At 41.0% G+C, this 25,344-nt stretch overlaps 2 protein-coding genes and 1 non-coding gene across 3 annotated transcripts in view; all 3 read left to right on the top strand.

Moving 5' to 3' along the window:
- The window catches only part of LOC111324565 (uncharacterized), a 43,224-nt gene extending 22,260 nt beyond the window's left edge, over positions 1 to 20,964 (top strand). Inside the window, exons 32-63 of the mRNA XM_088742459.1 lie at positions 774 to 830; positions 954 to 1,604; positions 2,048 to 2,092; positions 2,243 to 2,881; positions 3,435 to 3,494; positions 3,622 to 4,254; positions 4,642 to 4,683; positions 4,946 to 5,117; positions 5,900 to 6,255; positions 6,649 to 6,681; positions 6,895 to 6,936; positions 7,221 to 7,751; positions 8,206 to 8,250; positions 8,718 to 8,981; positions 9,108 to 9,212; positions 9,409 to 9,450; positions 9,570 to 9,818; positions 10,164 to 10,211; positions 10,653 to 10,766; positions 11,856 to 12,116; positions 12,211 to 12,264; positions 12,613 to 12,861; positions 13,328 to 13,624; positions 14,212 to 14,511; positions 14,919 to 15,230; positions 15,479 to 15,505; positions 16,011 to 17,045; positions 17,651 to 17,734; positions 18,373 to 18,567; positions 18,863 to 19,342; positions 19,570 to 19,638; positions 19,997 to 20,964. Of these exons, the coding sequence (XP_088598585.1) occupies positions 774 to 830; positions 954 to 1,604; positions 2,048 to 2,092; positions 2,243 to 2,881; positions 3,435 to 3,494; positions 3,622 to 4,254; positions 4,642 to 4,683; positions 4,946 to 5,117; positions 5,900 to 6,255; positions 6,649 to 6,681; positions 6,895 to 6,936; positions 7,221 to 7,751; positions 8,206 to 8,250; positions 8,718 to 8,981; positions 9,108 to 9,212; positions 9,409 to 9,450; positions 9,570 to 9,818; positions 10,164 to 10,211; positions 10,653 to 10,766; positions 11,856 to 12,116; positions 12,211 to 12,264; positions 12,613 to 12,861; positions 13,328 to 13,624; positions 14,212 to 14,511; positions 14,919 to 15,230; positions 15,479 to 15,505; positions 16,011 to 17,045; positions 17,651 to 17,734; positions 18,373 to 18,567; positions 18,863 to 19,342; positions 19,570 to 19,610 (7,463 nt within the window). The 3' untranslated portion in view covers positions 19,611 to 19,638; positions 19,997 to 20,964. The remainder of the gene's footprint in view (positions 1 to 773; positions 831 to 953; positions 1,605 to 2,047; positions 2,093 to 2,242; positions 2,882 to 3,434; positions 3,495 to 3,621; positions 4,255 to 4,641; positions 4,684 to 4,945; positions 5,118 to 5,899; positions 6,256 to 6,648; positions 6,682 to 6,894; positions 6,937 to 7,220; positions 7,752 to 8,205; positions 8,251 to 8,717; positions 8,982 to 9,107; positions 9,213 to 9,408; positions 9,451 to 9,569; positions 9,819 to 10,163; positions 10,212 to 10,652; positions 10,767 to 11,855; positions 12,117 to 12,210; positions 12,265 to 12,612; positions 12,862 to 13,327; positions 13,625 to 14,211; positions 14,512 to 14,918; positions 15,231 to 15,478; positions 15,506 to 16,010; positions 17,046 to 17,650; positions 17,735 to 18,372; positions 18,568 to 18,862; positions 19,343 to 19,569; positions 19,639 to 19,996) is intronic.
- Positions 619 to 691, top strand: Trnak-cuu (transfer RNA lysine (anticodon CUU)). The gene has a single exon. It is a non-coding gene; the product is annotated as a tRNA-Lys (tRNA).
- Positions 20,965 to 21,794: 830 nt separating the features above from the next.
- Positions 21,795 to 24,464, top strand: LOC148718236 (protein eva-1 homolog C-like). Its single transcript, XM_088744038.1, has 4 exons — positions 21,795 to 21,957; positions 22,125 to 22,209; positions 22,707 to 22,763; positions 23,216 to 24,464. The coding sequence occupies exons 2-4, from the start codon at positions 22,161 to 22,163 to the stop codon at positions 23,959 to 23,961; spliced, it is 852 nt and encodes a 283-aa protein (XP_088600164.1). The 5' UTR covers positions 21,795 to 21,957; positions 22,125 to 22,160; the 3' UTR covers positions 23,962 to 24,464.
- Positions 24,465 to 25,344: the final 880 nt, after the last annotated feature.

Here is a 25,344-nt window from a genome sequence, read left to right as displayed (position 1 = left end):
AGCTATACCAAAAGTCCAACAAGAAGTAGAAATAGGGAAAAACGATGCAAACTGATGAAAGCTTCAAACAACAACAAACATATGAAACATATGTATGAACTGCGGTTATGAAACGTATATGTGCACGATCCTTCGCAGTAAAGCACTATTTGAGCAATAGTGAAAATCAGACCTAAAAAAAATTTCAGGCCTGTACGGGATTCGAACCACTGACCTCTGCGATACTAGTGCAGCGCTCTACCAATTGAGCTAATTCAGGCCGTACAGGCCTGAAATTTTTTTCAGGTCTGATTTTCACTATTGCTCAAATAGTGCTTTACTGCGAAGGATCGTGTACATATACGTTTCATAACCGCAGTTCATACATATGTTTCATATGTTTGTTGTTGTTTGATTTATCATCTACGGGTTTATGTCGAATTAATTTGATGGCCTGCTCCCAGTTGGCTTGTTAGCTCAATTGGTAGAGCGCTGCACTAGTATCGCAGAGGTCAGTGGTTCGAATCCCGTACAGGCCTGAAATTTTTTTCAGGTCTGATTTTCACTATTGCTCAAATAGTGCTTTACTGCGAAGGATCGTGCACATATATGATGAAAGCTTCCTATTAGACATATAGTGCCCGGCTAGCTCAGTCGGAAGAGCATGAGACTCTTAATCTCAGGGTCGTGGGTTCGAGCCCCACGTTGGGCGCAATTTATAATTTTTTTAAATTACTTTTTGTCTCTCATTCTATGATATTTTCTGTCTCTTTAACAAACAGTTTTTTTACCAGGTGTTCAGCCGTCTATTCAACCAACCGTGAAACCTCCAAACCGACCGAAGCCGAAACGTAAGTAAACCAATTGGATTTCTGGCACCGTGAGCTAGCAAATACAAACTGAGAACTCAAAGATTTCAAGCATTTTCACAAATGGAATAATGTGACTGAAACTACTTTTTCTCTCACCAACAGCTTGTCATAAAGTGGTTGCAGTTTACCCGCTGACTGCACAAGATCAAGGGCGGGACATTAGCCATAAACCAAACCGACCCGCGAGGTTAAGGGGAGTTTATCCTGCACCTGGACCGGACGGTCAACCCAGGACAGCCTATCGTTTCAAAGGAAGACGTAACAGCTTTATTGAGTTCCCGAATAGAGGTCCTTTGGATACAAAGAACTCTATCACCTTACTGGCGTGGATTTATCCCCAAGGGAAACCTGGACCCATCGCAAACTATCATCCAAACGGATGGGGTGTACATTTTTGGCTCGAAACGCCAAGAACTTTGATGGCCCGTTTTACGCGGCGTGGAAAACGCGGCAGACGAAGGCGGCGCTACACGGTGGCTTTACGAAGCAAACGGATCCGACTGAATCGTTGGCAATTTGTTGGTTGCAGCTACGACAGGAAAACAGGAACGGCAAAATTGTGGATCAACAACTATAAAGTGGCACGAAAGTACATCGGAAGGATTCGGTTAGCCACGAATTATCCAATAAGAATGGGAGAAAAGATCGGAGATAAGCGCCGATATTCTGGACGAATCTCTTGCTTCCAAGTGTTTAACTATGCGCTAACCCAAAGGGAGATAAGAGGAAGGCAGAGGACTTGCTTTAAACAACGTAAGTAACAAGTGCTATCAATGTCTTTTAACGTAAAACATATTAAGTTAAGTTAGATTGTGAAGCAATAATTGATTTAGAAATGTTGCCGTCATAAAAAATCAATTATGGACAATTTCAGTGACTGATAAGTAGATTCTTTCTCGTGAGAAACGCTGAGTGGGAGTGAAAACAATTCCTTGCTGAGTTGGTTAAACCTATCATCGCCATTTTTTACGCCTCTGAGTATTATACCCCTCAATATCAATCGATGAGTGTAGGCAGTTAGAATTATTCAGGACATAAACGATTTTTGAATGATAAGCGACACGAAGTATGGCATTAAATGAACACACATTTTTAAGTTCGTATGGAAGTATGGCGTTGATGGACACACTTTGAAATGAAAATGTTACCACATATTCGGACTGGGCTGACTTTATATGTTGTTTCTCAAATTTCAGCTAAAGGCCCTCTTCGACCACGCCCATTAACTGGACGGCCAGTTTGTAAGTACTAAACACTTTTACTGGTTGCCTGGTTACACTTAAATAATTTAAGGAGGATAGGTTTCCATCCTTCTTACCTTATAGTTTATGATTGATCAGCTGGGTGAGACATCTAAAGGAAAGCATCACGAAACTATGGGTACCTTTCAGATCTTCCCAGACCAGTGGCATTCTTCCCATTGAACAAAGGTGCCAGAGGAAGGGACCTCAGAAACAGGAGCCCGACAGGAAGGCTCAATCATGTTCGTGCAGCTCCAGGTCCTCTCGGCCGACCAGGCGGGTCGATTCAATTTCTCGGCAAACGGACAAGTTATGTTCAGTTTCCTAACAGACGCGGGGGTGCACTCGATACGTCATACTCCATGACGGTGTTGGCATGGATTTATCCAGAAGGTACCGCAGGGCCCTTATTTAACTACCATCCCAGCGCCCGCGGAGTCCATCTCTGGTTGAAAAGTCCGAGAACGTTATTTGCCCGCTTTATGCGTCGAAAGGGTAGAAAATACACTGCATCTGTGAAAAGCAGATCCATACAGCTAAGAAAATGGCAATTTGTTGGAACAAGTTACAACAGAAATACTGGTACAGCAGTGCTGTGGAAAAATGGAAAGAAGGTTGCCAAAAGATTTATCGGTCGAATACGACTTGCAACTAACTATCCAGTACGCATGGGAGCTAGATCTGGAGACAGACGCTACTTTAAGGGACGGGTTACTTGTCTGCAAGTCTATTCGGTGGCACTAACTGCAGCGCAAGTGCGGCGTGCAGCTAAGAAATGTTTCAAGGCAGGTGAGTTATAAAGCATTTCAAGAGGATTATCTTTAATTATTCATCTAGTTTACCATTTTGTTTTTGTTTTCTTTACTTCTGTTTGAAGGAGCACCTCATCTACAATGTGCAGTGCGACTTTGATGAGGCTGAAAGTTATCGTTTCGGGATATATATATTCAATGTAAAGCACTGCATTTAGCATATTAACTTTCTGAAAAAGAAGCGCGCGAATGCAGGCTAAATAATTTGTTAAACGGAAATAAGCATGCCCGTAATAGGCATTTTCTGTCGTTTGTCCTTGTGAAAGGGCAAATTCGATTGGATAAAACCAGGTTATCTCACAAACAATTGTTACACGCACCCTAGTGATTCCGGATCGAAAATCGTATTTACAAGAATCAAAAGGCGAGTTCACCCGCTTTACCACACGGCAGGAAATTTGTGCAATCCTAATGGGAGACCCTGTTTTGTCAGTGACGTTGTACTTGCCAAATGATAAAGTTCATATGGAAGTATGGCGTTGATGGGCAAAAGTTGATTAGAACTAAGTAGCATTTTTGTTATTCGTTAGCTCCACCTTCAGTTCGTCCGCGGCCAACCCTCAGACCAACACGGCCCACTGCTCCCAGACGTAAGTAACCGTTTTATCATATTTCTATGCCAAGAGAGAGATTTTAAATACACAAAGCCCTAACCGGTACTTGTAAGATTGTTTTAACACTAATGCGTATTGTCAAATGTTTTCCTTCTACTTGCAGCATCCTATAACCCGGTCGCCGTCTACCCACTGAGTGCTGCCACTAAAGGACGGGACATGAGCGCTCGCAAAAACCCTCGGGCCATCCTCGGTAGTGTTCGTCCGGCTCCGGGCCCCGACGGAAAGAAAAGAAGTTCGTATCAGTTCTTTGGCCGCCCGAACAGTTACATACACCTTCCAAACAACGGTGCACTAGACACTGTGAATTCCATTACAGTATCCCTATGGGTGTACCCCCAAGGGCCAGGTCCGCTTGTTAATTATAACCCTAATGGACAGGGAATGCAGATTTGGATGGTCAGCCCGACGCAACTGTACGTCAGGTTTGTCCGACGCCGAGGACGCCGCCTAACCTCACCTCTCATCTATAGAATATACCGCAGAAGCTGGAATTACGTGACAGCGGTATACAATCGAAGAACAGGCGTGGCGAGACTTTATGTAAATAATCGACTGGTCAGACGAAAACTGATCGGGAAGATACGACTGGCCACCAATTATCCTGTTAGGCTTGGTGCCAAGATAAAGGGTCACAGGGGTTTCAAAGGACGTTTGGCCTGTCTGCAGATCTACAACACTGCTCTGACAGGAAGGCAAATTGCTGTAAGAAAGAAGATGTGCTACAGAACACGCGGTAGGAGTGGTTGTGAGATTTCTTGGGCGTTTTTTGGTGTTTCAGAATTAATTTTTTGTTTAACTACTTTAATTTGGTGATGGTATGGTTCAGTTTCTTTTCAATCCCTTATATTAAGACTCTTGAATGCTTAAGAGTGGTTATGACACAGGACACAGCAAATGAGGTTCCTTAAAATATATTAAATTTCCATTTTTCTTTATGTGAAATGAAAGTAACACGTTAGAAGTCGAGCAAGACTGGACACCAGGTTTGATTGCGAGCGAAGAGCAGGAGCCACATTCATTAATAACTCTATGTAATTCCCTTGATTTGTGACGCAAGAATTAAAAAAGCTTGAAATTCATGTTTTAAGTTAAATAATTTTTTTCTTTTTGTCTTGTAAAGGTCCTCTTCCAGTGTCATCTGCACCAAAACCAATCAGACCAGGTCAGTCTTAACCTCAATAATTTTTCTATGTAAAAGCGACCAATTTCTGATCTCTAAATAATGAAAAAAAGACATAAAATGTACTTTTCCAACCCTAAATTCTCCGAGTCAGGGTTTCCTGAATTTACAACAATCGGAAAATAAAAAGAATTCTCGAATGGTATACAATGATATTTTCCACTTGCGACTTGATACTTCTGTATGCACATAAGCCTTTTGACGAGTTCTCAAACCTGAGTTTAATGTTTTCATCATTCCAAAGCTTGCCAAAAGAGACTGGACATAGCGTTCTTGTTGGAGAGCGGAAGAATAAGCTCCAGTAACTTCCAGCGCACTCTTCGTTTCATCAAGAGACTTGTTGTGTCATTCCCGCGTGCCAGGTTTGGTCTCGTGTCGTATTCCAAGCGCGCTACAAAAGTCTTCGGATTTTACAGGTGATCGTCGTATTTTCATAGTATTACAATCATTGTATTACCAGCCAATGATTCAAGTTAAACAAGAGGGACTGGTCACTATTTCTCGCCGGGATCAGCGGGGGGAGGTTTGAAGGATTTTGGTTGCGTCAGGACAAAATTTACCTGACCCCCCCTGATGGCCTTCAAAATCTAATGATCCCCCTCCCCCTTATTGGCAGTTTCTCGACAATCAATATTCTATAGCTTCACCTTTATACTCCATTGGTGACGAATGATTCCCCCTGTTCCCCCTGAAAACTATTTGATCCCTCTAAAAACTATCCACTTCCTACCCTGGGCGATAAATAATGACTGTTCTCTAACTAAAGAAAAAAAACTGACTTAGTTGGCTACTTCCAGTGTGAATAAAGAGGGTAAGTTTCTAAAGAAACTGTGGTGCTGCGTCGATGGGGGTAACAAGGTAATTTGGTAATATCAACTAAGATGAAATTGTAAATTGGCCACACTGTAAAGACTTAAAAAGCTGACGTTTCCAGCGTTAGCCCTTCGTCAGAGGGATGGAAGGGCTAACGCTCGAAACGAGCGACGAAGGGCTAACGCTCGAAACGAGAGACGAAGGGCTAACGATCGAAACTTCAGCTTTTTAACTCTTTACGCTGGCCAATTTACAATTTCAACTTAGTTGATATTATCAAATTACCTTATTTCCAGTGTGGTTGCTGAGTTGAGCAAAAGGGATGACATCCTGCTTTTATATTTGCAAATCATGTTTAATCCCACAACACAACGATTCCTTTCAGTTTCAGAGGAAGAAGAAGGAGTATGCTAAGCGCCATTAGCAGCGCTCCTTTCTTTAAAGGCGGGCCTCGAACCGGTGCCGCCCTCATGTACGTCAAGAACAATCTGTTTAGTGGTCGCTCGCGAGGCAGAAAAGTACTCTTTGTCATAACACACGACAGGTCCTACGATAATGTTGTCTTCCCTGCAGCCTCCCTACGTCGTGTTGGCGTCGAAGTTATCACTATTGGTACCGGAAGAGCACCGAATATTGGACAACTGCGACAAATGGCGGGAAAACGACCCGGTGCTGTGTTCACTTCAAGCTACAGAACTCTAATGTCCATTGCGAAAGCAGTTAAACGGAAAGCTTGTACAGGTAACATGGTGTAGCGAAAGTTCTCGTGGCAACACCATGCTGATGAACAATAAAAAATATATATTTTAATGAATTGAGTAATAGGAGATGAAAAGCAGATATGAGAAAGACTCGGGTTTAAAATATTCAGACCACAGTACTCTAACACATGTTTTAAATGATATATATTTAGCAAATTTAAAAATTTTTTACAAGTCTTCTTTCCAATCTTATTGTAACTTTCATATATGTACAATCTCTAAAAAACAAACATCAAAAATTAACTTTGGCCTGATTAGTTCCTAGCTGGCCGATTTCTGTGTAGATTTTTGCATTTTTTTTTCTCTTTTCGATGGCACCTTCACCACAATAGGTGTACATGGCATTCAAGTATTTATTTTGATGTTATTTTAGGTCCCAGACCTTTTGTGAAGCCTCCGCCAGGAAGTAAGTGACAATTTTAAGATCACAAATAAACTTAAATTGAGTTGAGTTTAATCAAGCTAATGCGAAAGTACTCCAATTGAAACCAATCGAGCTTAAAGTGGAAACAAAATATTCAATGTTTATAACAGTTACACAGTCCACTAACACGGTTTTTGTGCATTTTGGAATTAACACTGTTTAGTAAAATATTTTATTTTTCATCATTAACTGCAGTTATAATGCCAAAATTTCCAAAGCCGAGGCCGCATGGGAAAGGTATGTATAGCGATTATAAATCTGACATTGATGATATCGTTTCGACATTCATATGCCATTTAAATACATTTTAAATCTATATCTCACCCCGGCTATTGCATCAAATATGATATGAATGGCTTCGTTTCTGAAACGAACTGAAAATGGAACAAACTGAACTAAAGGGGATCGTTTTGATGAAATTTCTCTTAATAGTCAACTTGGAATAGTTAAAAGCTCAGCCAACTTTTGCATTTGTATAAAGACCACATGCAATATTCATTTGTTCTTTTTTACTCTTTCAGTGTGTGCTCGTCCTGTAGACATTGCCTTTATAGTGGACGCCTCTGCAAAAGTTGGCAAAAATTTCCTTCACATTCGCAACTTTTTGAAACAAATCGTGTCATCATTCTCTGTGTCTACCTCAATCACTCGTTTTGGCATGGTGGAATTCAGCACTAATCCCCGAAAATTGTTCGACTTCAACCGCTTCACAAATCAGGCAAAGTTAGTTAGTGTGCTGGGTCGTGTGCCGTACATGAAGGGTGCTCCTATGGCGGGAAAAGCGTTGAAATATGCCGCAGCAACACTCTTCTCACGCACCACAAGGCCGAAAGTTGCCATAGTGATCTCCACTGGCAAGTCACTTGACTCTGTCATGGCTCCCGCGCGAATGTTACGGCGTGCTGGCGTGACGTTAATCGCGGTAGGTCTGGGTCGAAGTTTTAGTGTCACGCAACTGCGACAGATGGCTACCACAAGGAGACACGTGTTTGCGTCACACTTTAAAACCGCGTACAACATCGTCAGGTCGATCAAGGAGAAAGCTTGCAAAGGTACGAGCCATCAATAGTTGGAACAAAAAATTAAGTTGTGCTGAAATACAACGAATTTCAACAATCCTTTGACAAACGTTTTCGTTCCAATAACACCTTTTACCTAAAATATTCTCAGACCTAAACAATAATTAAAAATTTAGGACTGCTGGTTCAAATGCAATTATGTTATAAGATTAGGAGAAACTTTGTAAAAGCTTAGTTGTTCTTTGACTCTAAACCTTGATGAACTTGAAGAGTTTTTAAAACCTTGGCAAAAATTCTCAAAGAGAGGGGATCAAGTGTACTTAAAAAGGATTGTAATTGGCGAGAAAAAGCCGTCATAGCCCTGATAATTCAATCCATGAGGATAAGCCAAATTTGATAGGATTTAAAGACAGTCTTCTCCACCAGATTAAAGATAACTCGTTATAATATTCTGACTAGATCTTTTTTGTATGTATAACTCTCTTAGCTCCCAAAACTGTTCCTCGTCCTCTGCCAGGAAGACCTCGGCCAGGTGCGTTTAACCGGTATAATTATCAGTAATAGTTTCTTGAAAGCGAGGACTTTAAGGAGAAAGAGCTGTTTTGACGCCAGGTTGTCAGGGGCTGGTTTTGAGTCGTGGTGTCCCGACTCTGTCCTGCTTTTGGAAAGACATTTCTTTCTCGAAGTAGCTCCCCTTACCCAGGAGTACAAATGGGTGCTTGTCGACCGTTAGGGGAAACTCGACGAATTTCTTCCAGGTTACCTGCAATATACTAACGGCTAGTCTAGGTGACGCTTACTTCCGTCATTCCACAGAAATCAGGATAAGCTTCGGTAGTAATGAGCGACCAGGCTGAAAAGAGTTACCCCGAAAATAGGGTTGAATTCCTCTTCTACTTTTCCGTTTCTCTCCCTTACATCATCTTAAGGGCCTATCATTTAAGTAACCATCGATTATTTAATGTACCTTCATCACCATTTTCTTTTGATTACCAATAGGTGGAATAAGTCCGTACAAATATGCTGGCGCTTACAAAGTTCCACCCCTCAAATATCTTGGCCGACCAATTCGAATTAAGAATCCCATATACGGACGCAAGATATGCGAGCGCATTGCCCGGCGAGATCGTTTCCGATCATTTGCAGTGTTTGGTGGTCGTCTATGTTTTCTCTCTCGCAGAGGCCCTCGTAAATTTATGGTCTCCGGTCGAACCAAGTCGAGGAGGCCTAGAACCTACATTAAGGTCTACATTAAACCCAGAGGTTGGTGATAAGAACATCTATTCCTCTTAAATGAGAAAACTTTCATGTTTTAGTACGTGTCTCTATCTTTGGAACAAATAAAGAATATCTGCTTTAATACATGACGGTAATTTTATGGTTCATCAGGTCGCATCACGCCCAGACCACTTCGGCCAAGGCCTCGTCCCAGGCCAACAGTGAAACGTAAACCTCGACCAGTTAAATTACCTTTGCCAAGGCCAAGGAGACCAGGTTGGTTGATACTGATAATAGAGTGGCAACTGAACATCAAGTCGTGCAATGCTGGTCGACGTCTTATTTCCAATCAAACTTTCCACAAAATCCTCTTTCTCTTTGGTGAATTATTGTAAAATACCTCGCTGCCTCAAGTTTCCAGTTTTTCAATTGTGTTTGGCTACAGCTGACAGTGTTCTGCTCCTCTTTTTAGTTGGACTGAGAAGACCGAGGAAAAAACCAAGGCCGCCTCCAGGTATGGCACTGTTTTGCAGCAAAAAGGATGCTTTGTTTTTGTACAAACCACTTCCTTTGTTGATACCTGAGTGAGCCGAGAAAGGAATTGTTAATAACGTTTGTTTTTCTTCCTTTAAGGCGGAAAATATAGGTACTATGGAACATATCGTGCTCCAAGAAAACTTGGTAACCCTGCAGTAACACTAAAAAGCTTGAAGAATGCAAGAAAGAACTGTCAACGTCTAGCGCGCATGCGCCGCGCGTGGGCATTTGCTTTGCGGTTTGGTCGTCAGTGCTACATCGTAAAAAACAATCCTCGCAAGTTTATGAGGCTCGGTCGTCCTCGAACGAAAATGCCTGGTGCCCTGAAGGTTTACGTAGCCAGAGGTAAATACAAGATAAGATAATTTGGCGAGTAATGTGGAAAGTTGTAGCTCTTAAGCGAAAATCTTGTGCATGAGAAAGTAAAGAGCAAATTATATTTCAAAAGTATCGAAAAAAAGAGGTTGCCGGTCTTCATCGTGGTGAATTCACTTGTAATAAATTATGCCCCTCTGCACGTTTTGTTTTACACGTACTAGGTCACTGTTCAGTAAGAATGAATATTCTCTTAATTGCAAACTTTGGAATGTAATTTTCACCCTATATTTCATCCCTCTTCCAGTTTTAAATGATGTCAATTATGCTGTCAGTCAGGGAAAAAAAAAATACGTTTTTGTTTTCTTATTTCAGGAGCTACCAACATACCAAGACTCAGGCCAAGACCCCGACCGAGACCAAGTAAGGACAAAAGTCTATATTGGTTTCAAAAACATTGTGGGATTTTATTTGATACAAAAACGTATCTTTCAAATGAAAAAGAATTATGCAGATATCAATCTCCATGTCTCAACGTAGAAGTCATGGCTGTATGCCATGCTTGCGTGTTTTGGCTAAATTCTGAGCAAGAGCGGAGGTCTCTCCTTCATTGTCTAATTAAAAGTAAAAATCAATAAAGAGCCTTTTGCAAAACGGAAAGGTCCGGAGAGAGGAATTGAAAATCTTTAATGAGTCGGCTGAGTTGCCTCTCGCATGTCAGACGGATTTCTCAGTCTAAGCAGCTGAAAAGGGAACTGATGGCGAGCAAGACCATAAACAAATTTGGATGCACCGTGTCCTTTGAACAGCCATGATACTGTTTCATAGTAACATTGTGGTCATTTCGTGTTATGTTCCTTACAGGAGGACGACCTCGAATCAGACCTCGCCCTAGGCCACGTCCGAGTCCTCGAATTAGGCCACGTCCGAGACCTCGAATTAGACCACGTCCAAGACCTCGAATTAGGCCTCGGCCAAGTAAGTTTTCTGTTTTGAATTTGGTACTGAGAAAACCTGCAAAAAAACTTTTGAATTAAGAAAACGGGAGCAATCTTTTTGGAAATTAGATTGAAAAAATAAAAAAAAAATAATAAGAGAATGTTTAGAAATACATTTGATAATAAAAATTAACGGTAAAAAACTACGTAAAAAACGGTAAAAAACTAAGTCCAAAGCCGTCACGAAACCCCAACTGAACTTGACGCGGCTACACAAAAACCTGTCAGAATAACTTTACCATTTAAAGACCAAAAATCGGCCGACACAGTAAGACATCAGCTGAAAGATCTTGGCCGGAAAATCGGAACTGACCTACAACCAGTTTTCACGAGTCGTAAGATCGAGGGAAAGCTCAAGATACAAGAAGAGAAGCCCGCTTTAATTAACCACCAATGCGTTGTTTACACTTTTAAATGTGATTCGTGCGATGCGGATTATATCGGTTATACCACACGCCATCTTCATCAACGCATAGAAGAACATAAAGCCTCTGTCATTGGCAAGCATCTGAAAGAAGCCCACAGTGTAGCGTCCACTAGCCTAGAGGAAATGTTTTCCGTTCTCAAGAAATGCCGCGGAAAAATGGACTGCCTAATTCACGAAATGCTATTCATTCGCGAACAAAAACCAAAGCTAAACACGCAGTCTGACTCAATACGTGCAAAAGTATTTATTTGAACATATACTGCACGATCTGACATGCTAAACACCAATGACAATGAACGCTCATTATTCTAATGAAGTTGTCACATTTTTATTTGTATATAATCTCTGAACTACAATTTTACATCAGTTTTAACATTTTACTTGATAATGAGGTCATGCAGACTTCGAAACGTCGTAGTTTTTTACCGTTAATTTTTATTATCAAAAAAAAAATAAAATAAAAAATACAACAAAAAAACGCTTTTGACGAAGGACTTACGGTCGGGAGGTTAGCTATCGATTCCCTTACGGTGGCCAATTCACATTATCAACTCAGTTTTTAAAAAGAAATCATCTTGTAATACCCCCACCGACGCAGCACCACAGCTTCTTTAGAAACTTTCTCCCTTTTTTTTTTGTCAGGACGTAAAAGATATATGTACGTCGGAGTGTACCGTCCACCACCCAGTCGTATACTCAGACGACCAATCATAACATTTAGAAGTAAAGTTAACATACGAAGGAGATGTGAAAAGATAGCAAGAACCGGAAATTACCGAGCATTTGCCTTACGGTACGGCCGACAATGTTACGTAGCGCGCTTGACAAGTACGAAGTTTACGAGGTATGGGCGTTGGCGATTGATGAGACCTGGTGCTCTCCAAGTCTATGTAAGCACAACTGGTAAGTACCGGACACACTTTTAATTATTCTTACACCTTTGCTCTTCTGGCGTTTCCCGAATTCCAATTTGTTGCTTATCTTTTGTTTATCTTAGCAGGTAAACCTATACGCCCCCGGCCCAGGCCACGCCCGAGGCCGAGGTTACCAGGTAGGTACATGAGAGTTCAGTGATTCTTTGTGCGTAGGCAGCTCTCGATCTCGGATGCAAAGATAAGATTACAATTCCCATCCATTATATGGATCAGGTCACTAGCTTTTTATCGTTTCTTTGTGCTAGCGATGATAATTATTAGGAGCAGCCATGAGGCAAGCATCGTGTGTCTTACCATCTATACAAGATGGTAAGACATGTACTCAATCATTGAATAAAGATGTTAGCATTGTTAAAAAAGTGAAGCAAATTTTGCTCTTTGTCCAACCGACAAATGCTGACATCTTTGTACTGCTTGTGTTGTTTTTCATTTCTTCAATCTGAACAGCAGATATTTGATTCTAGGAAGAAGATCTGCACCCAGGTACATTGGAAGGTACCGCACGCCTCGCAGATTGGGAAGAGCTGTTCGCATTTTCAGACGACGTTCGTCCACTTTACGGGAGTGCTACCGCTTGGCTCGAGCGCGAAGGGCAAGAGCATTTGCCATCCGTGCCGGAGTAAGTTGCTACTTGTCTAAAATGACATCTGTCAAGTTTACACGGCGCGGAAGGACTCGAGTAGGGGGCCTCAAAGTTTACGTGATACGAAAAGGTGTGTGCTGATTCTTAACTGAGATTCATAGTTTTTTAGTTGAAACATACGACCAACGTGTATTGTTGTAAATTATCGCAGATTCCTCAATAACACAGAAAATTGTTAACTCCAGGCTAGCGTTCCAGTTTATTGTGCAACTCAGCTGTCTCTAAGTAGTACAACGTAGGTTTTTCCTTAGGTTCTAGGATAACAACCCCATTTCTATTGTCTGTCATGATCGTGAAAACAGTTTGTAGATATTTTATTTTCATGAATTGCCACACTAAAGAGAAAAATTGCTTAAGTTCAGTGGCTTGGGGTAGTCAAAGATTTCTATTATGAGAGAGCGTGGTTTAGCAAAAAGCTGGAGTTGGTTTTGAAGACTTACATAAGTGACAATCTTTACTTTGAAGGCTTGAAGCCGTACCCGTGTGCGTGTTATGTATAAATGCACAAAAAATAATGCTGTTATTTACAACTTAAGGTACTTCCAGACCTCGGCCTCGGCCCAGGCCGTCGCGACGCATATGGAACTATCGTCGCCTTGGTACCTACAAAGTACCACGAGGCCGTTCATCTCCAGGCCGTAGATACTTAGGCACGGTCAGACCCAAATTAAACTCCGCCAAGCAGTGCGCTATTATGGCGCGAAAGGCACGATATCGCTATTTTGGAGTACGAAGTAGACGTTACTGCTATGGAGCAAACTTACGTTCACCACTAACAAGATTTGGTAAAACGTTTAGCGTTAGAGGAATGGTTGTTTACAAAATTGGAAGAGGTGAGTTAAAGACGAAACTGGATCTTCGGTTTCAACCACAGAACTGAAAAACGTTTGTGCATCTCACGAACTTCCTTGTGAATCCATAGCAACAGCATACCTTGATTAACACGGCGACATTTTTAATATAGTGAAAAGCGTTGTTATCCTCTATTCACAACAAGGGTCGTTTAGAAAACTTTGGCAGACAATTATCACTGAACCGCTTAAGCCAAATGTCGACGAAATTGTTGCGTAACTTTCACGAAATGCATTTTTGCGATCGAAAGACAAAAACTTGTGGCTTCATTTAGGCAATTGTTTTAGGATGAAACGTAGTATTCAGGAGATACTTCGCGTCCTTGTTAAAGGATGGATTACAGCAGAAGGTTTGAGGTCAACATCTCCACTTGTATCTTTCACTGAATTGTTGCTAGTGTTTCCCGCATAGCCCTGCGAAAGTTCGTGACACGAGAAAACCGTCATTTTTCAGCCTTTTCGATATCGACTGCCTGTTCGAGTCGCAGACATTTTTCGACGTGAAACCGTAAGTGGAAGCTTTATAATAGAACTCACTTAAGAGTAAATTATTTTTATGTGACCTGCAGGGCCTCTACGACCTCGACCAAAGACGAAAGTGTGGCATTATCGATACGTCGGCCGCTACAAATCACCCACTTCAACACGTTTGGGTCGATTTATTGGAAGGATGAGAGGGAAAAGGAAAGTGTTTGAATGCGCACGACGCGCCAAAAGGATGGGATACCGCGCATTTGCTTTGCGCAACCGAGGAGATTGTTACGTGTCAAGATATTCATCAACTTACTCTACTAAACCTCGGGTGTTTGGACGCTTCATGGCGAGCACAGGTGGATCCCGTGTTATAGATGCTTATGTGATCAGGAAAGGTAAGATACAGCATAAGAAAGCTTAACGTTTGGGGAGCAGATTCTGATTGTGTTGAATACCCTTACGATTGAAGCTCCTAGAGAGTCCTTTGATAGTGAGCCATTCAGAAATTGTTGGCACCGCAAGAAACTTGTGACGCGTCTATCTAGGGAGCCTCACTGAAAATCATCTGCTCAGTCACTACTCGAACATCAGATAGGACCTTACGTTACTTTCATTGACAGTATTATTCAACAGAAATGTGTAGAGATCTTACTGATTTTCCATGAAAACGTCGGGCTAACTGTTATAAACTGCCTTTTGACCCTATTTGTTGATTAGCATCAAATTAAACATGTCAGTAAGCGCCATTTACGAGGCCCTTGCTGGTGATTGGTGTCAGTCAGTTTTCTTTTGATTTAATCAGGGCGTTTCAAGCCTCGCCCTAGGCCTCGTAAAGGAGGCTTTGCCTGGCATTACCGTTGGCTAGGACGATTCAGATCGCTAAAAGGAAGAGGCTTGGGTACGAGGCTGGGCAGGGTGACAGGGAGAAAGAAGGTGTACAGCTGCGCCCTCTTAGCAGAACGCCGAGGTTACAAAGCATTCGCTCTACGCCGCAATGGAATCTGCTATGGAACTCGATCATCTAGAGCATATATAACCAGACCAATAATCAAGGGTCGCTTCAGGGCCGGCGCAGGGGGATCGCGTTTCATTGATGCTTACATGATAGGAAAAGGTAGATAATATAACGACAGTCGTTGATCGTAGTCAAGGGTACAAAAAGTTAGATGCTAATCACTCTTTAGTGTCAAAAGAAGCCAATGATTGTCAGTATCAAGTGATATGTTCACAAGATAGTGTCACTCGTGATAAATATCACTGACCACCGTAGATTTATTCTTATTGTCGGTAAATTAAACCAAACAAATATAGTAGTTTTGTTATCTGTGCTATAAATTCATCATGGCAATGATCATTTTGTAGGTCATTACAGACGACCGTTGAGAAAAGGTAAGTAGTATATTGGCTTTGGTTCTCTTTGAATTAAATACCGTTTTTGGGAATTCTAACCAACACGCCTATTAGGCCTGGCAGGCTTAGGCAAAACTGTAGCCATTGATATGTTTAGAGTCGTACACATTGCACTTCCCTTCAGTGGCTTTTGTTTTGAGCAAGGAAACCTGGGTCTAGTGCTTAAGGTCTAGGGCGTACAGATTAACTTTCCTGAAGACAAACGATTAACTCTTCTTTTTAACAAAGTTACGTCTGTCAACTGAAAGTTCTTCTGTTAGGAACTCATCAGGGTAAAATAAAAACACAGGAAAAATGTTTACTTTTTCTATTTCTTTTCACTCTGAAAATTTACCAACCTTTCTCTCATATTTGACCCCATTTTGCACGCGGCCAAACATAAGGCACGAGATCCTTTGGTAGTGTAAGCGACTGGAAACTAGTCACTAGCTCATGCATCTTTGATCAAATGTAATAAATAAGCTTGTCTATTTGTTTTTTGAAGGAGTTAAGGGTCGATCTCGGAAAGCAAGGCAACGAAAACGAATGAAGCAAATACGAGCTACGAGGAGAAGGGTAAGACGAGTAAAGAGAAAGCAGCGGCGAGTGGCAAGAACAAGAAAACTTAAATTGAGGATAATAAAACGAATCAGACGACTTAGGGTTTTGAGGAGGAAGGCGGTCCGAGTTGTTGTGCGGGTCCGTCGTTTGAAACAACTGGGCAACATTAAACGCCTCAAGGTGGCAAGAAAAGCAAAAAAAGTCTTGGTTAAAAGAATGCAAAAAATTAAGAGGAAAATAAAGAGACGCAGGTTAAGCCTGAAACTACGATTAGTGCGATTGAAGGCAGCAAGACAGCGAGCAAGAATCCAGCGAGCTAGACGACGGGCCATGAGGTCGTTGCGATTGAGAATGAAGCAGCGCATGCGAAGACTGAAGTTAATTGCTCAACAAAGGAGAGCCCGCGCTCTTCAAATGGCCAAGCTGAAACTTCAGAGGCGGTATCGTCAGTTAGCCATGTTGCGCGCGCGTCAAAGAGCGCAAGCGACGCGCATGAGACTGTTAATAAGGCAAAGGATGCTTCAGATCAAGCGGAAAATCTCTCTGAGACAGAGGATACTCAGATCAAGATACCTGAGGAGAAGACAACGAGCGTCGAGATTACGTCTCCAGGCATTCAGAGTCAAGGCGCGTCAACGAAGAGCGAGAGCGCAGCTTTCAGTTATAAGGAAACAGTTGATCAGTGTGGCGAAGAGGATGGTGTACTACAAGAGAAATCGGCAATACAAATACTTGGGGATAATGCGAGCCCAGAGGAGACAGCTGATGAAACGAGCGAGTAACGCTCGAGTCCATTGGTTCCGATATCAGAAGCAGTTAAAGGAGAACAAACGAAGACAGCGCATGCTCGTTCTTAGGCAACAGCGCGCAAACAAGAGCTTCATGCTTTTCCAAAGAAAAAAGAGATTGTTGTTTGTCCAACAACAGCAGAAACTGAGAAAGCTTTTACAGAAGATGAAAAGTACGCGTCGAGTACGAGGTGCGTATCTAATGTTTTAATAGATCGTATATTGATTCGGTCAACTGATTATTTTTGCCGTGTACTCCTGTGCCACTGACTGAAAAAAAATCTGTCGCAACAGGAAAATATAGAGATTGTTCTGAGGTGCTCCTCTTTAGCGAGATGCCACTGCTTGTAACACAGATTTAACAAATGGTAAACACCACAGCGTACACAATTGAGTTATGGATGTACGCGGGAGGTTGCTAAGCACTCAAGAAGCGTAAGAGTCGATTGAGGCGATAGCCGAGAGCGACTCTAGCTTCTTGAGTGCTTAGCAAACCTCCCAAGTGCATCCATAACTCAATAGTGTACGCTGTGGTGTTTACCATTTGTTTTATAACATAACATTGATGCATTGTAGCTAAAGAGTTCCCTTTTATTTAACAAATCTTACGCGACCAGAAAAAACAAGCGCGCGCGTAAAAATAGTCTTTGCATTTGCTCACGTCAGCAGCGTACACCCATGGGCAAATGGGGGACGCTAAATTGACCAATCAGAGCGCGCGCTTCACTTTGGTTATGTTATAAATTATCTATCATAGTGTAGGATTGAACTTGACTTTGTTATGTACAAATTGCAGTTGGCAAAAAAAGAGGAGGCATTCTCAAGAAAAAGCCTTTGACGACGAATTTGAAGAACTCGAAAGTCAAAGAAGCCAATGCTGGTAAGTTATTAGAAAGCGACTCTGTTGATGACTTCTTCCCAGGTTGTCGAAACGTCAGTCACCATTATCGACAACAGTCCTTCTCAGGACTACACTCACGTGGATGATCAGAACACACGATCAAAGATATTGATGACATTTCAAATTCTAAACTTACAGAATGGTTTCATTTCGAAATGAAATTCAGGTTCCTCCTCCCTTGAGCACTTGCCAGTAAATAGAACCCTATGAATGATAGCCCACAATCCACATGATGACTTGTAACCTTTCTGTAAGCTGCAGCGTAGTTTAGTACCTAGACCTTCCACGGCCAATGGCCCCTACATGTCAGTTACAGTTACAGGTAGGATCTGGGCACGAAATTAATTGCAGCGACCTAGCCCGAGATCATATCAAACTGAAGGTTGTTGGGACGGGATAAAAGAGTGAAATTTAGAGAGACAACTGTGAATGTGAAAAAAAAAGGATCAAGTCAAGTCATCTTTATTTCAGCAGGGTGGCCCCTCTAGCATTGGGCGGGTATCAACATGGACCCTTATCACACAATGCCTTAACCATTAAACTAAAGTTTTAATAGGCCAGGAGGAAGTAGCTAAACCACAAGTAACTTAAAAGTTTTGTATCCTTTCCCCTAACAGTTCCCAAAGATTTTCGGTCGGCTGATCTTTTCTGGTCATTTGAAGATGCATCGGGCACGTACATATCCCATGATGCTGTTCAAAAGCGTCCAGCGCGGCTCATGGGAGGATCGCGTGTTGTCTCAGGGACTAGGCGGGGTTTGGTAGCCGACACCGGTAAAGCAAGAGGATGGATTTCTCTCGGAGACTTTACAGGTAATGAGTCATGAAGAGAGAACCGTTTGTAAAACTAATAGTAGTACATGTAGCTCTATATGGACCCTTTCACTATTAGGAGTGACCACAAAGGAGTTTCTCTTTGTTAAATCAATACATCTCAAGCAGAGGGTAAAGAGAAGAGAGGAAAATATCAACTAGGGAGAATTTTTGGATTCAACACAAAATTTTCATAGCTAAAGTTTTAAGAAAAGTGTAACAGAAAGTGCAGAGAATTGATGTGTAGATTGTGAAGGGTTTTTCCACGTTACATGTTATCACTCTATCTCGCCAGGAAAATGCTTCAGCGACCCAGACCACTGTAGAAATCACGGGATGACGATGATGGCATCGCTTAAACTTGACAAGAAATACTTTCACAAGAAATCCAGCTCGTATTTCTTGTCCAGCGGAGGTCAGACCAGCCAGGCTCGAGGGTTCGCTCTCCTTCATATTCTCAACCGCTACATCCTCATACTCAGCACAAAAGATAACCAGTGGAAGCTTGAAACACGCGACCTTCCAGATGGATGGTTCAACATCGCCTTCTCTTGGGAGAAGAAGGGTTTACTTAAACTGTACATAAACGGAGAGGAAGTGGCCAGGGGAGAAGCTATGGGTGTTTCAAGGCCGAAAGATTCTTTCTCCACGTTGCAAGTTGGAAGACCAAACAATTCTCACTCTCCAAAGTTTAGAGTACCATTGGAGATAGATAATATCGCTCTCTGGGAGAAAGCTCTCACAAGCAAGGAAATAGGCACCTTGGCTGATAAAGGTAAAAATCGTTCAAAATCGTACTTACTCCTCGCCGATTTTTTAGTAAAAGTCCATGCCTAAGTAATATGTCACCCTTAGACTTACTGCACTAAATTTTGTGCATTACTAGATTTACAGTTATCGCAGAACCTTTTCCTATGCACTTCGTATATTTTATCTCATCCTTTATCCACGTTGTCACCATAGTTAATCAGTAATTAAGCCACTGTATTTCCTTCCAATTAGATTTGAAGAAAACTTCCAAAAGAAAGGAAAAGAGAGATTGAAATATAGATCAAACAGTGTGGAAGCAAGGTAAGAAAATAATAATATACAGAAAACCACTGAATACGAAAGCAGAGGATAGCCTCAAAATGAACCAGTAATGTAGAATGCACGAGATCGTCTCTAGACACTGAATACTGCCTCTTCAGTACCGTGTTCTTTTTGAAAGTCGCATTAGTCCAGGTTCTAAACCCTTCCTTTGGCTGAGTTTGAACCCACACTCTCTTCGTTCTCCCGGGTTCAACCCGTATACCATGCAGAATGGAGTGTTCAAGAACTGGACTACCAGTGATGCAATTCAACCAATACAGCGGGGCAGAGCAAATCAAATATATAACATCTGTGTCCTAAATAGTCAATCTCATTTCATATCATGCTTAAATTTCAGATTCGTCGTCACTATGAAGAGGGAAAAGACGTTTTACAACTTAAAACTTCTCAATACGTTTGGTGATATTTTATATTTATCACCTCATCGTCGCGATGATTCAATGGGAAGCTATTAGCCGGTAGATGACGAGTTTGTTGCTCAAGTGCCGTTCTTTTTGCGGCCAAAACACCTTGAATCAGGGAACTGTAATAACAAATGAAGTGCTACGGATAATTCAAATCGCCCTTAAGTCAAACTGAAGTAATCGCAATAGTGTTAGTTAAAGTCAGTTAAAGTTAGTTAGCTGGAGTCACGTCGGTCAACTTTATTCCAAAAAACTTCAAATCTGATTCTAGCAGAAGGTTTATTAGATGAATCTTTGTAATCTGGCTACAATATACCTTTTTATTTATCAAAGTCTAGCTATTCTAACACTTAACTTTATTGTATGAAGCTTTGTATTCTGGCTACAATAATTTTATATTTTAGTCTAGCACCACAATCCTGTTATTCAAATTCTCTGTCTAAATTCTATTGCAATTTTTTTTGCTTTTGATAAGACTTTTATGCCTTAATTTTGTTTTTTGGACAAATGAAAAGTAGTTACTCGGCGGGACTTTGCAACACTATCTGAACTCAGATTTTAGGGGTGGTTTTTCATAACGCTGTATGCTTTTTGCACAATTTTGTACAGTCAGTTAGATGTATCAGTGTATGGTATTGCGGTTTGGACTGATCATTGGCAGATGAAAGCATTTGCTTTCTTCTGGTCGAGAATAATCCAGTAAATGGTGTTCTAAACCTGAGAAGTTTTTGGCTTCATATGATCAAGACTGAAGCGTCAGCTAAGCTAGAGTTTGTTCTTAAGCCTCGGATGAATAGGAGAGAGATTATTGAATCATACAGTTTAGTTTTTAGTTTTAGTTCAGTATTACTTATAGAGAGGTACTTACAACTCAATAAAAAATCACAAACCTTCAAGACGATATCCTTTGGTTAAACTCGATCGCATCAATAGGAAAGGCAACTGACCTGGGGACAAGATAATTCGGTTTTATCAACTGAGTTGATAATGTAAAATTGCCATTGTAAAAGAATTTCTAAAGCTGGCATTTCGAGTGTAGCGTATTTGTCAGAGCTAATGTTCTATTCACACATTCTCCAACCCAAAGGCTCAGGTTTGCTGTACATAACATCCTCTATTATCCTCAATGATGTGCAAAGAGCCCGGCGATCAAGATGAAAGCAAGGTTTTAAAACAAACGTGATCTATAGGGTATCTGTTAATAACGAGTAGACATTCTCCATCCTCCCCTAACCCGCAGAGATCCTTGGTCTCGCGCATTGTCAGCATCAGATGTACTGGGAAAACTTGTAAAAATTTTAATGGAAAGAAAAAAAGGTATTCTGCTCTTTCTCTGTCTGTTTTTCTTTGTTCCTTACACCCTTCTAGTGATAAGTTAAATTTGTTCATCATTGGCGATGCTGCATCTACTGCACTTTACACTTTACCACCATGTGGTCTTCAAAAATGTCTTTTGGTTTTCGATACTTTTGGTAACTGAGAAGTGTCTTTAGCGTACGTTTAATCGCCTGTCACACTTTCGTGTTTAATAACCCAGACTATTAAAGCGCAATTTGGGCTCCACACGCAATGGAACTTAATTTGGTGTCCAGCACAAAACAGGTTTTCCACACATACTCCCATCATTTTCAGCCTCTGCGCTTAGCATGTACCTGCACAAGAACACTAAAAGACAATAAATGGCCGACAGCTTTCATGCATTTCCAGTCATTAATTATTACTGGTGCCTGTTCATACCTCCGAACGAACGTAATTCTCTTCAAATTTTATCGATAAAATATTGTTTTCTCATCAAGCCGCCGCTGTTTGTGGATGGAATAATAGTCTAATCTAAATACTGAATTGTTGGCGTCAAAAGCTATGTCGATGTTACGTAATCTTTTCAGGAGGAAAGGTTTGTTTTTTTTTTTTGTCACTGCACTTTCCAGAGCGAGAGACGAGAATTGTTTTCATCCACTAACTCGGTTATTTAAATGTTTTTGACAATATTCCCCCGATAAAAGGTTGAACACCAAAACGTACAAATGATTTAAAACATCTTGCCTTGAAATTTTTTATCAGTTTAACCACTCTAAAGCAGACGACGCGACCACAGCAATGGAAGTTAAGCTTGTTTTTCACCTCACAGCCATCGTGGTTATGTCGGGTAAGAATATTTTGTCGTGAACAGCTTTTTGTTATTCAAGTAAATATTCCCTCGGTCCCTAAGCTTCGAAGCCAATCATTTGACTCTACTAGAGTTTCTCCTCAATTCATTCTGGTTATAGAGAAAATGTTCTTGTTGAACTGACTACAGTGAACACGAACGTACTTATTTTACGAAACAGACCTTTCTTCTAAAATAAGGCAAGATGCTTACACAGCTGTTTGTGGAAATCAAACATTTGATTGTCAAAAACGTTTATAACTTTCATTGCTTTCATTGTAAACGATGGGCGAGAAGTGATCTTAATCTCTAGACGACAAAGCTACAATTGTATTGTAAGGAACTACTTTGCTTTCAACCAAACTGAGTTCTATATCATAAGAGAACTGGAATTTAAGTTAAGTTTTACTGCCAACTAAACCTAGTGCGGGACAAACTGTATCAAACTTAACGCTATTCTAAATAAATTAGCACTTTTCTTTATTTACTGTTGCTAGGGTATGTCTGCAGCACACAGAAAGGGCACAAGAGAACTTTGACCTCCTTAGCGGCAGGTAAGACAAGGAAAATAAACTGAAGTGTTCATCCAACTTAGCATCTAACCTACCACGTAGAGTTGAAGGTCTGCCCCGCACAGCTTGATTTATAAGGGAGTGGACACTGAGAACTGACATGGCCCATCAGTTAAATTTCATTCGTGCGCGGAACCACGAGTAAGTTGATACATACGTAGTACAGAGTGCCACCGAGAGATTGATGATTCAACCTAATAACTTTTTTGTTTACTGAATGGAGTTAAGACGTGTTTGACAGAGAAATTTTTAAAAGCTTGAGGACGGTAGGTCCTAAATTCCAAAATGGAAAGCTTTATGAAAGAGCAGTAGAGAACATTTCCTAATAAGCAAGCATAATTCGAGTCAATACCTTAAACTGCCAAGGGAATAAGATTATGGTAATTTCAAAGGAGAAGAACATGATTGGATGAATGCGCTTTTTTATTTTCCAGAGAAACGAGTAACAGTTTGTTCCAAAGGAAAAAGTCCACTCACATGCGAGTCGCCTGGATCCGCTATCGCCATAACAGGGGTCTTTTGGGGTCGGGAATCCCCTGATATATGCCCCTCGGATGACGGGGATCCGATGACAAATTGTCACACAGCCCCCGAGACGGAACACATAGTCAAGGAAATGTGCGAAGGAATGGGAAGTTGTGTATTAGAAGGAAAAGCCGACAAGTTACAGAACTCGAAGCATTGTTTCGGAGTCCGCAAATATCTCCTGGTGAACTACACTTGTGTCCCTCAACATAAAGAGGCCATTTTGTGCGACTCGGAGCGCTCAGTGATTTCCTGCCCGTCTGACTGGCTTCTTAGAGTAAATACAGCTTTCTGGGGTCGTGACAGAACTGAAGTTTGTCCGTCTGCCAAAGGGCAGGAACTCTGTCCTGGCGCATCAGAGACTGTCTCTAAACTGAGGAGCAAATGTAACAATATTCCTTTCTGCCCTTTGCAGGCGTTTTACAAGGAACTGCAAAATGGTGGCGAAAACTGCCCTCACATTGAAAAGTACCTGGTAGTTGCTTATAGTTGTCGACCCAGTCCTAAAATCGGACGGCGCGGTCAGCTTGGTCTTATTCCTCTTTCAGTTTATCGCGGACTTCGAAGCAGATCGCTAATTTGGAAACCATCCCCAATGATAGGGTGGAAAAAATTACGAAAGAAGAGTTTCCGAAGAAAGAAATTTCATTCGTAAAGTGCCAATGTATATCAAAACCATCAAGTAAAAGTATGGCTTTGATATTTCCATCCACAGTCCTAGCATAGTGTTGTGATTATTCTTTACGGCACAAATTTCCAGCTCATCTCGTCACAATAAACTTGTACATCCATGCAAAAATAGATATTTCCGTTACTTTTATACCACTTATACCAGAATACAACTTGCTAAGCATTACCCATTGTAACATAGAAAAACGTTTTTGTAAATATCAAACCACGTGCACCATTTATACTTGCTTTTTTTTTTTTCGGAAATTTGCGGCGTGCCTTCGCCGCACCCTTCCTTGCAAGCAACTGAGTTTATCCAGAGTCCAAATTGTAGGTTTATTGATGACCACAAGATTAGATAATCTTACATTGAGCTAATTTTGGTGCTTGAGCGCATCGAAGGAAACAGATCTAAATAAAGTAAGTAAATCAACAGGATATCAAAGGTTTTTCTGAATCTGAATAAAAAGTTCAATGGAATTAATTGTACAGTTTGAATATTCTCTGCTTAATAATAATAATAACATTTAATATTTACATTACGCATTTTCTCTAACAATAATCAAATGCGCGTTACAAACATTACAATAAACACAAATGTTTATTGTTAAGTTTTTTGCTTAATCTTGGTTCCAGTCCCCTCACCTTAGTTATATATACATAGCTGTTTTAAATTTCAACGATTACTTTTGAAAATGTATGTTGATTATATACGAAACGTCAAGTCATAATCAAAATATGCAAGTTCAATATATTTATCACTGCTGTTTGTGTCTTATTTTTGATCAAATTACGATGGCCCAAGAACAAAAGTGTTTACGATACTATTTACAATCACTATGGAATCAAAGACGAAAACTACACTGTTACAATTGGCTATAAGAAAAGTAATTTGCAGAAAAAAGAAACTATACAAAATCTTAATATAAACTAATTGTACTAACAAAATGTCTTGCTGAATAAAAGGTCTTAAGTTTCTATTTATAATCACTTTTGGTGCAAGCAAATCTAATGCTTACGGCAAGACTGTTCCAAAGCCGCGGCGCTGCCGCCATGAAGGATCGATCCCCCATGATAACTTTTGTAAAACGCTTTGGGGTGTTTAGGTCGGTATGTCTTCCATCTGTGTGCGCAATAAGCAGTGTTCCCTCCCCTGCCACTACCACCCTCTCCTCCCCCCCACTTCCTTAAACAAATCCTCTTAAGGAAGATAGACAGGGCGAAGACTGGTGAGAGAAGAAATATTGACGCGGGGTCGCTCGCGGTAACTTTAGTTTCGTCTATTCTGATCAGGAAGGAGTCGTAGAATGAAGAAATGGTACAGCCATATGTTGCTTCGCTCTTTTTTATACCACTCTATGCTAATAGT

Source organism: Stylophora pistillata, chromosome 13 (genome assembly GCF_964205215.1).
Source record: "Stylophora pistillata chromosome 13, jaStyPist1.2, whole genome shotgun sequence".
Taxonomy (NCBI): domain Eukaryota; kingdom Metazoa; phylum Cnidaria; class Anthozoa; order Scleractinia; family Pocilloporidae; genus Stylophora; species Stylophora pistillata.
Note: the sequence above shows the minus strand (reverse complement) of the source record. Positions and strands in the feature narration are given on the sequence as shown.